Here is an 11,203-nt window from a genome sequence, read left to right as displayed (position 1 = left end):
GATTCCAGAAGCGATCCACCGAGGATCCACTGTAAGGTCTGCTGTATGACAGAAGTGACCTCTCTGGAATGAAGCCTGAGCCAGTCCACAGAGCACAGACACTCCATCCTGAGGGACAGCCCAGGCTTGGAGCCAGCCTCCGGTGTTTCCGAGATACCTCTGTCTGCGCTGTCACAGATGGCCTCACGAGGGATTCCGAAAAGCCAGATGATACAGGAAAACCTCAAGCCTGGCTGAAAGATGGGTCTGCTTAGTAAACTGATACAGGCCACAGTCTACACGGCCGTCCCAAGAGGAGCTGGAAGAGCATTGAGTGAAATTCCTTTTAAGGGACAGAGCTCTGGACATGTGCCTTCTATCCATGTCACGTGGAGAGAGAAGTGGCTTCAGGTGAGGATACAGGTGCACTCCCAGGCAGTAGCAGGTGGTCTGGCTAGTTGGTTAGGCCCCCTTAAGGAGGAAGATGAAAAGCCTGGGGACAAAGAAGTCTGTACAAGGGGCATATGGCTGAACCTGTGGGAGCAGGCACAGAGCGTGACGTTCATCTATTGCACGTTAACACCAGACTGCAGAAGAGGCACTCAACAAGTGGACAGGATGACCTATGCATTAGAAGCCAGCCAGCCCTTGTCCTCAGCTACTCTGGTATGCTCAGTAACAGAACCAACAAAGAGGCAGAAACGGGTGCTGTCTCCGGGCCTAGCAGGACAGTTTGCCTCTTGCCAAGGAGGCTCTTGCCACTGTGGCTACCAAGTGCCTGAGTTGTTCTCTGGAGAGACTCGTGCTGGGCCCCCACATGGTTCATCCCGAAGATACTGTGCTAGATTCCCACCGCTGCTGGAACAAACAACCACCAAATGAGTGGCTTCAGACAACACACATGTATTATCTTATGGTTCTAGATGAGCATGGGTATTTCCCCTTTTATTTAGGTCTTCTTCAGTTTCTTTCAATAGTGTTTTGTAGTTTTTCAATCTTCTGTGTAGATATTTTGCAGCTATGTTATAATGTTCCTACATAATTAGGGCTGTTCTAGCTTCCTTTTGAATAACTTTTATTATGATTGTCAAGTGTCTCTTCATCTCTAGTGATGCTTTTGCTGTAAGATGTTCTTTTTCTGACATTAGTATAGCTACGTTAGCCTTTTATTAGTGTTAACATTGTACATTTTACCATCATTCTTTTACTTTCAACTCTGCTAGCTGTGGCCCTGGGAAGGAGGCTCTGCACCTGTTTCTTCATCTATAACAGGTGGGTAAAGCACCTACCTCAGAAGGAGTTGTAAGTAAATAACTAAAAGATGTTTAACATCGGTCCTGGCATGGACTAAGTGCTCATTAAATGGAGTCTCTTATTATTGTTGCTGTGGCTACTAATATTAATAGGGAAGTGCAACTCTCCATTGACGCTGAGAGAGGAGTTTCTTTCATCAGACCTTCAAGTTTCTGAAAGACCACGAGAAGATAGGCTGGGGTATACAGGCAACTTCTGTCGACAATGGGGTGAGAGCGGAAGAATAGCAGAGTGGAGCCCCTGCCCATCGTGGTGTCAATCATTCTGTACTATAGCTGCCCCCCTTCTCTGCCTCTGCCCTCTGACTGTGAGCACCTTGAGGTCTCGGCCAGACGGAATCATCTTTGGCATGTTGCGCCGGGTCAGGCACGCAGCCGGTGTTCCATGAGTGTGTGCTGAGTAAGTAATTGAGCCAGCAACCGCGAGACAAGGTAGCCTTCTCTTTCATTATGTGCACATGAAGGAAGAATTCCAGGCTTGCAGTTGTGTCTCTTTCTCTGGTTTCATACTTTAGTGAAAAGGCAGTGGCTTTTGTGAAGTGGCGCACACCTGTTTAACATTTGACCTTATTTGCAAAATGGGTTGACACACATCCTGGGAACGAATTAGAGGTTATGTGCCCACAGACCCATCCGGGGAATCACATGTTCACACACCAAGGGGAAATGGGCTTGGCAGGTGGCTGCAGGGCTGGTGCTCAGTGGGGAAGGTGTGTTGGAAATCTTTGATGACTGATCCAATTTGTTTTAGGGTTTAACAAGATGACTGTGTGCCCTCAAGCGGTAAGGTCATATTTAGCACTAAGATTGCAATGAAAGATAAATTTTGAACACCACGAGGCCCCCAAGTGACTGAACTCACCAACAGAAAGTGTTTAATGATAGTGGGTATCACTTACAGAGGTCGGAGTTACCAACCATCCGGGTGTTCCCTGGGAGGATTCCTGGAACATGGGTCTTCCAGGTTTAAATGAGGATAGTCCCAGAAGAAATGGAACCACCTGGTCACTGGAACATGACTTTTATTTGTCTACCAACAACAATGGCAGGTTTTCCTTGAGCATCCTGCTTGAGGGAGGGAATTCTTCAGCCTGATTGTCTCAGGGCCTCAGAACTGGGGTAGCTCCATTGACCCGAGCAGACCACTGAGGGAGTTGCCCAAGGCCAGCAGTTGCCTTGCCGCCTGTTCACAGTTCACGCAGGATGGGGGTGGAGGTGGCTGTGACCTTGATTTTTTAGAGTCGGCATCTCAGTTTGTCACTCAATCTGCACCCAGGCTGGAGTGTAGTGATGAGATCTTAGCCCCCTGCAGCCTCGACCTCCTAGCTCGAGAGATCTTCCTGCCTCAGCCTCCTGAGTAGCTGGGACTACAGGTGTGCACATCAAGCCCGGTTAATTTTTAATTTTTTTGTAGAGACAGGGTCTTGCTATGTTGCTCAGGCTGGCCTTGAACTCCTGGGCTCAAGAGATCCTCCCACCTCAGCCCCCCCAAAGTGCTGGGGCTACAGGTATGAACCACCACACCCAGCAGACTGTGATCATCTTATAGTTTAACTCAGGGCAGAAACTAAGCATCCAGCATCACCTTCAACCACAATCCTCCTGTCCCTTGTTTGGAGCACAGGTCAAGAATTACAGAGCTAGCTGGGCAGGTGCTCAGACACAGGAGTGGATGTGGTATCTAAAGGAAAGGTCTTGAAGCCTCTGTCCTCTCTCACTTTGAACCTGCAACCATGTGCTGAGGAGGCCGAGGTCTCCTGCAGCTTTGATTAGGGAAAGTCACAATATGTTCCACTCATCTGCTTCTCACAAGAAGAAAAATTGTTACTTGATGATGTCATGGGGATTCTAATCCCATATGGAGAATTTTTAGGATGATTTTCCATAACGATATAAATGCCAGGCCCTCTAGGCAAATCCATGCAGACAGAAAATAGGGTGGTTGTGACTTAGGGCTGAGGAGAATGGGGAGTGGGGAGGTGATAGCTGAAGTGTATGGGTTTTCCTTTTGGAGGTGATGAAAATATTCTGAGACTGATGTGATGGTGGATGCACAACTCGGTGAATATACTAAAAAACATTAAGTTGGCCGGGTGCAGTGGCTCATGCCTGTAATCCCAGTACTTTGGGAGGCTGAGGTGGGCGGATCTCCTGAGGTCGGGAGTTCGAGACCAGACCAACCAACATGGAGAAACCCTGTATCTACTAAAAATACAAAACTAGCCAGGCATGGTGTCATATGCCTGTAATCCCAGCCACTCGGGAGGCTGAGGCAAGAGAATCGCTTGAACCCGAGAGGCAGAGGTTGCAGTGAGCTGAGATCATGCCGTTGCACTCCAGCCTGGGCAACAAGAGCGAAACTCTGTCTCAAAAAACAAACAAAAAAAAAACATTAAGTTGTACACTTTAGGTGGATCAGTTTTATGGTATGTGAATGATGTCTCAATAAAGTTATTATTTTTAAAAAAACCTTAGCTTCTACCAAAAAATTTTCTTTTCCCAACCAATCAATAATATCAATCTCACCCGAATGTCAAACAAACAACAATAACAACAAATGCAAAACAGTCAAGGCAAAAGTAAACCTTTTCCCCAGAGGAGAGATTTCACACTGTTTCCCACCTGCTCCCAGGGTTTCCCTTCTTCTGTTAAGGACATTGGTAGTTTGCAAAGTTGGGGCTCAGACTGGCAGTGTTGGCATCTGGCATAGCCCTGGAAGTCGTGAAAAAGGTAAATTTGGGAGCCCTGTCTTAGTCCTGTTAAACCAGAACCTCTGGAGACAGGGCCCGGCCATCTGCGTGTCATCAAGCTTTCCTGCTCACTGATTTTGGATACTGGTGTGGATGGTGGTGGGTTTATGAATGAACGCCTTCCTGCTTGCTGACTTTGAGCACTGGTGTGGATGATGGTGGATCTATGAATGAACACCCTTCTGCTCACTGACTCTGAATGCTGGTATGGATGACAGTGGGTCTATGAATGAACGCCCTCCTGCTCTCTGACTTTGAGCGCTGGTGTGGATGATGGTGGATCTATGAATGAATGCCCTTCTGCTCTCTGACTTTCAGTGCTGCTGTGGATGATGGTGGGTTTATGAATGAACGCCCTCCTGCTCTCTGACTTTGAATGCTGGTACGGATGACGGTGGGTCTATGAATGAACGCCCTCCTGCTCTTTGACTTTGAGCACAGGTGTGGATGACGGTGGGTCTATGAATAAACACCCTCCTGCTCATTGATTTTGGGTACTGGTGTGGATGACAGTGGGTCTGTGAATGAAAGTCCTTCTTATTAGGAATCACTGTGGATCAGTCAAGAAACCAAGAGGGAAAAAGTTTTTTTTTTCGAAAAAGATTTGGCAAATACATTGGTTTCCCTCTAGCCTAAGAGTTTAATTCTTCTGGGGTTGTATATTTTGGGGTGGGAAATAGCAATTAAGTGAAATAAAACACACCCCACAAGACACTGACTTGTCAAGCCATGAAAAGCCTTTTAATGACAATTGGCATCACAGGTATAAATAAATATCTTCTTCTTTCCATCTATAATATGTGCTACAAATATATTTTTCAAAGGTCCAACCCAGGTTAGGAGGCTTCAAGGACCCTTTCTTAGCTACTGAGTTTAGTAATTAAAAAAATAAACACAAGAAACACCCCTGGAATCTTTGTGAGCGCCCCCCTGCGGAGAGCATGAGGACTGCCAGGCGTCTTCCTCCCGCGGCCGCAGCCAGTGGTGCACACGGAGAACTGGAGTCGGGTGATCACGAAGGGGCTTATTTCACTGGTGTGGTCTTCGCTGCCACATACGTGTTGCTTTGGATGAATGCGTTTTTTGCAATGTGCTGCTACACAATTATGCTGTTCAAAAACACAGTTGATAGACAATCTAACATAGATTTTATCTTTAGAGTTTATGCTGGTATACCCCACCCAACAAAGTAAGAAAAACAACTTAAAAACCCCCCAAACAGTTTTTGTCTTTGTTCATGTTCAGCATCAGTGATGTCTTGTGATAGACCCAGCCCACCAGGTTGGCTCTGATTATGCCTGGGAGTGGCCTCTTTTTTTTATTTAACCCAAATTTCTCCTATACAGGAACACCAACACGATGACAGGGGTGGAGTCCCGAGGGGTCAGGTGGTCCAGGCAGGGCTCTGTTCTCCTGCCACATCCCCTCCGTAGAGCCCCTCACAAGACCACACCTGCTGGCTTTGCCCTGTGGCAGTGGTGATGGATGAAGGACAGTTCCTCTCCTCCCCCAGAAGGCTTTGAGAGCTCCCTCCAATTGTACAAAACCAGCCACTATCAACAAAGCTGAAGGGATACAGAAAAACATTCAAGTTACTACTTAAACAATGGATTAATTGACATTGTTTCTAGGAACCCATCTAATGAATAGGAATGTAATTTATGTTTCATTTAGGAAAAATATACTCCTTGATTCTCAGAAATAAACATGAAATGTAAATGCAATGGAAGTCTAGGACACAGAAAGAAAAGAAAAAAAGGAAAAAGTGGAAAAGAAAAGAAAAGATGATCAAGTAAAGATTTAAAACCCTTAGTTCTATCCCAAGAGGGATAGGAAACGTCTCCTCCCCAGCTGTGTGGTGACAGTTGAAGGCTATCCTCGGAAAAGTGAATAGTGAATTAAAATGGAAAATGTCTCTTAGCAGGCCCTATTTTTATATTTTGCTTCTTTATTAGAAATATAAACAGATGATTATTTCTCTTTTTGTCTTTTTGAATTTTTTAACAAATAATTTTTGGTAGCTTGTCTGTAGTATGTTTTGACTCATAAAATAACCTTCCTAATTTTGCCTGTGCAGTTCAATAACCTGGTCTGCGCTCCCCATGCCCCAGACTTTATTCCCCTGACCTCTGAAAATCCACCATCATTGACTGCTAAAAATCCCTTGATACAAAAATGTCTTTTCCTGACTTCAAAACTTTCCAACTGGTCTAGCATGGACCCCTGGACCGTCCCTTCTTAACCCCACTGACAACGCCTTCTGCCCCACTTGGGGCCAGTTTCCAGTACAAGGAAGGCATCCGGGCAGGGCCCTTTGGCTAGAGGGGCCTAAGCCTTATCTTTGAGTTTCTCCAGATAGTTTCTACGTTCCTTGGGGGCGCCCACAGCCATGTCTTGGCACACCCATTTGATGTCCTCATCGTTGCTACCGACGATGGAGTTCACCGTGGGGCAGCTGTCGTCCGGGGGGATGGTGGTGAAGGTGGTGAATTTCACCTTCTTCCTCTTGGAGGTGGGCGAGTGCAGAGTGTCCTGTTTCTGTTCTCTGCCCTGCCGCCCCCCGGGGTCGGCTGACCTGTGAATCTGGCTCTGCACGTGCTTGTGGGAGCCGCCATTGAGCAGGAGGTGGTTGCTCTCCTCGCAGGCCCCCGGTCCGCGGTCTATGATGGTGGTGTGCTCGTCCTGGGGCGGCGGCGCGTCCCCCATGCTCTCCCGGAACTCGGCCTCGTTGCCGAGCCACACCCAGTCGTGAGAATGGGTCATGGAGGCCTGACCTTCCAGGGGCACTTGCTTGTGCCTGTACTTCAGGGCAAAGGTGGCGCAGTTGATCAGGAAGACGAGGATGGCCAGGCAGAACACCCCCAGGAGGGCGTACATCCCTATCTCCAGGTCACTCAGGCCCCGTGGGGTCTGCACCAGGTCGTTTTCCTCCAGCCCACTCCCGGCCTTGGGGAGGTCCACGTGGGCTGGGAAGTTGGTGAAGTCGATGGGGATGTTCTGTAGCTGCCCCTCTCCTGCCAGCCTGCCCCCGTCTGCACGGCTGTTCTTCACCACTTTGTTGTCCAGCAGGGACCTGGCCGTGGTAGTGGCTCTCCGGAGAGCCCCTTCCTCACGCTCCACGGGAGAGCTGCCATAGAAGTGCCCATCGTGGCCTGTGCGCTCGTGGTGCTGACCCTTCTGCCGGCGGTCACTGGCGTGGTTCTTGATCTCATCTTCCTCATAGTCCCTGCCGGGGCTGGAGTCAGCATCGTTCTGTCCGAACTTGACCCTGACGTTGCCCAAGCCCACGGCCAGGACGCTCTTGCGTTTGGATTTCTGGCAGGCCTCGGCGATCGTCATGTCCACTCGGACCAGTGGGCCCTGGCCTTCCCCTTCGGCCACCACAACGGGCCACCTGGGAGAGCGGGCCTGGGGGATGGACACGACGGCCTCGTCCTGGGAGGTGGCTGTCAGGGAGAAGTCCTTGGTGTCGTAGATGTCCAGGGGCGTCACCGAGCCATCGCTGAACTGCAGCCATGTGCTGAATACAGCCTCCTGCAGGGACACAGGCAGTTAGGAGACCACCTGGGGGATACCTCTTCCCTTAGAAACCCCCTCCTAGGAGGACACCCAGTGAAACAGGGAGCAGGACCCCCATTCCAGACCCAGCAGCTCATGCATCTAGGGAGAAATCATACAGGTTTTCTATCAGGGGCAGATAAATCACCTTAATTTAAACGAGAACAAATTGGGGCATGACTAACAGCACCCTCATAATCCTTACCAGGAACAAACAAACGGCAAAACAAAAATCCCTGACTGAGATGAGGCTCCAGGTGGCTTTATCCACACAGTTATTGCTTGAATCAGTTAGCCGGTGCATCTTCACAGACAATGACTGGCTTCCAGGGCAGGCCCTGGTCATTTTGTCACACATTCTGTGATTAGTGGCCTGAGTATGATGAATGGATACAGCTGTTGTCTGTATCCAGCCTGATGACAAAGGCTGATGGGCGGGTAACACTGTCAGAACCAATGACATTAGAAAGGAACCTCCCCTCTTCTCCCTGCACTGCCCCCAGTGAATTAAGCTTTGCCTGAGAAACAAGAGAACAAGAGCATTTTGCCCTTTAAGGTTGACCCTGTTGTGCCACTGCAGATGCTTTGCTTGGCTGTAGCTGGGCAGCAGTGATGTGTGGGGTGCAGCACATGGCACTGGCTGGTGGGCCCAGTTCAATTGTGCTGCCTTTGTTCTGCATGGGTAGCTTTTGTGGAGATTCCCATCAGAGGGAAAGAGGAAGCTAAGGGCCAGTGTGAAGGCGTTGAGTTTATTTCGCACACTCACTATACTTCTGTCAGTGGCCCAACAGCTATGTAAAAATTATTTCCCATTGTGGGGACTGGTCAAAAACTTTATGTGCCTGGCTTCTTTTACTCAAAATAATGTCTTCCAGGCTCATCCACGTTGCTGCAAATGGCAATATTTCATTCTTTTTTATGGCTGAATAATATTCCAAAAAAAGTGGAAAGCTAGTGGCCTAGAAATGCCACTCATACCCATGCCCATGGGACTGGTAGATTCTCGTGAGCACAAGGCTTCCTGCTCTCTCGCCTCCTCCCCAGGGCAATAATGACATCCTCTCCCCTTTGTGTGCCCACAGCAAACATAACCCCACAGAAGGCTTTGTTCTTGACTTAGCCACGGGTACTTCTATTCTGCTTCCAAGAGCGGGAACTCCCTGAGGACAGAGATGCTTAGTGGCGGCTCAATCCCCAGCACCTAGGACAGAGCCTGGGTGTAGCTGGGGAATAGTTTTTCCTGTATGAATAGAGGAGGGTGAAAAGTGCAATCCTAATCACAAGAAGACAGCCCATATCCACTGGGCACTTGCTGTGGGTCAGGTGTTGTTTGCAGTTATTACAGAATGCATTTTCTCCTCTTTCACAAAGTAGGATGGGCTATGCTTCCTGCCCAAAGAGAGGTTAAGAACTGTGCTCACATGCACACATATGTTAATTGCAGCACTATTCACAATAGCAAAGACATAGAGTCACAATAGCGAAGACACAAAGTCAACCTAAATGGCACCTGATCCACAGCAAGTACCCAGTGGATACAGGCTCTCTACTTTGTGATTAGAATTGCATATTTCAGCCTTCTCCATTCATCTAGGAAAAACTCTCCAGCCCATTAGTGATAAACACGATAAAGAAAATGTGGTACACATATACCGTGGAATACTATGCAGCCATAAAAAGAGCAAGATCCCATCTTTGCAGGGACACAGAGGGAGCTGGAGGTCATTATCCTTAGCAAACTGACACAGAAACAGAAAGCCAAACACTGCATGTTCTCACTTATAAGTGAGAGCTAAATGATGAGAACACATGGACAGAGAGAAGGGAACAGCACACACTGGGCCTATTGGAGGGTGGAGGGTGGGACCAGGGAGAGGATCAAGAATAATAACTAATGGGTTCTAGGCTTCATACCTGGGTCATGAAATAATCTGTACAACTAACCCCCATGACACAAGTGTAGCTATGTGAGAAACCTGCACAAGTACCCCTGAACTGAAAATAAAAGTTAAAAAAATAAAAAAAGAAATATGTCCAGTCATATCGTCAGGAAGAGGCAGGAGCAGGGCTGGAACTGGTGTGGCTTCAGAGCTGAGCTCTTGGCCACCGTGCTAGGGACCCCCTGGAACAGCCACTGCTGGAGCCCATTTTATCAGCCCACAAAGACCACAGCGACTCGCTCTCTGCTGAAAAGGTCACGTAGCTGCCTCCTTTCCTCCCCGCCTTTTTCACAGCAAACCAGGTCTGACCTCGTGGCCTTCCTGGACCTTTGTCCCCATCCATCCCGGACACTGTCATTGCAGCCCAGGGAGGCAGCAGCACCCTCTCCGCGGGCGGGTTATGGGAAAATCCTACCTGCTGAGCCAGAGATACGCAGCAAAGCTTGTGTGTGCTCTGAGCATGGGATGGAGATGTTGCCACTCAACATCAAAAGCCCACACTTGGATGTGATAACTACCTCTGTGGTATGGGAATGGGGAGAAAAGAAAGTCACTTGAAGTTGGACCTGTGCAAATGCAAATACAACCTCCTTCAGAACAAAACAAAGCTGAGCAACCAGGGCTGAAGAGGTGCTCATGATACAAAGAAAGAAAGGTTACACTCTGTAGGTGGGAAGGCTGCACTATGAGAAGGGTGCATTAAACATTTACACAGGAAGGTGAGCAGACTGATATGTGAGATCACAGAAGACTCCAAAGGCTATAACACAAAGGAAACCAACAAAAAACAATAGTCTATGAAATAAAACATAACATAAAACAAATGAACAAAAATAGTCTATGAAATAAAAGTAAAAAGAAATTTAAAAATTTAATTAAAAAATTAAAGAGACATTAAAAGGAGTTGAAATCATCCCAATAAAAGCAAATGGGGTCTGGGTGCAGTGGCTCACACCTGTAATCCCAACACTTTAGGAGGTGAGGCAGGCAGATCACCTGAGGTCAGGAGTTCAAGACCAGCCTGGCCAACATGGGAAACCCCATCCCTACAAAAAATACGAAAATTAGCCCAATGTGGTGGCAGGTGCCTGTAGTCCCAGCTACTTGGAGGCTGAGGCAGAATAATTGCTTGAACCCAGTTGGTGGAGGTTGCAGTGAGCCAAGATTGCACCACTGCACTCTAGCCTGGGTTACAGAGTGAGACTCTGTCAAAAAAAAAAAAAAAAAAAAAGTGAATGAAAACAGAGCAGGAAGGAAGGGGTGCAAAGGGACATGTAGAATTAATAGAAATGAAAAATACAGTCACTGAAATGAGTGACTCAATGGGTAGTTCGAACAGCAGATGAGACGTTCGAGGAGAGAATTACTGCAGTGGGAGACAAAGCCCCCTACGTCACCCCAGATAGAACCACAGGCATATCAAGAAATAAAACTGTGAATGGGCAGGTGAAAAGAAATAAAGGAGAGAATGAGAATGGCCGATGCTTGTTTGGTAGGAATTCCAGAAGGAAACATTGGAGTAGCTTGGGAGCAGCCAGTGTTCACAGCAATGATAACTCTACATCCCACAGGACGGAGGAAGAATGCTAGTGATTAAAAAAAGAATTCTCATGACATCGTTCGAGCATCTGCATCTAGCTGTAGCTGAAGATCCAAATGCCTG

General features: G+C 47.9%; 1 protein-coding gene across 1 annotated transcript in view; it reads right to left on the bottom strand.

Annotated features, from left to right (window-relative positions):
• Positions 1–4,757: 4,757 nt before the first annotated feature.
• TMEM132C (transmembrane protein 132C) overlaps positions 4,758–11,203 on the bottom strand; it is a 439,369-nt gene continuing 432,923 nt past the window's right edge. The window contains exon 9 of the mRNA XM_015109695.3: positions 4,758–7,576. Within this exon, the coding sequence (XP_014965181.3) occupies positions 6,371–7,576 (1,206 nt within the window). The 3' untranslated portion in view covers positions 4,758–6,370. The remainder of the gene's footprint in view (positions 7,577–11,203) is intronic.

This window comes from Macaca mulatta, chromosome 11 (genome assembly GCF_049350105.2).
Source record: "Macaca mulatta isolate MMU2019108-1 chromosome 11, T2T-MMU8v2.0, whole genome shotgun sequence".
Lineage (NCBI taxonomy): Eukaryota > Metazoa > Chordata > Mammalia > Primates > Cercopithecidae > Macaca > Macaca mulatta.
The sequence above is the reverse complement of the archived record's forward strand: the minus strand, read 5'-3'. Positions and strand labels throughout refer to the sequence as shown.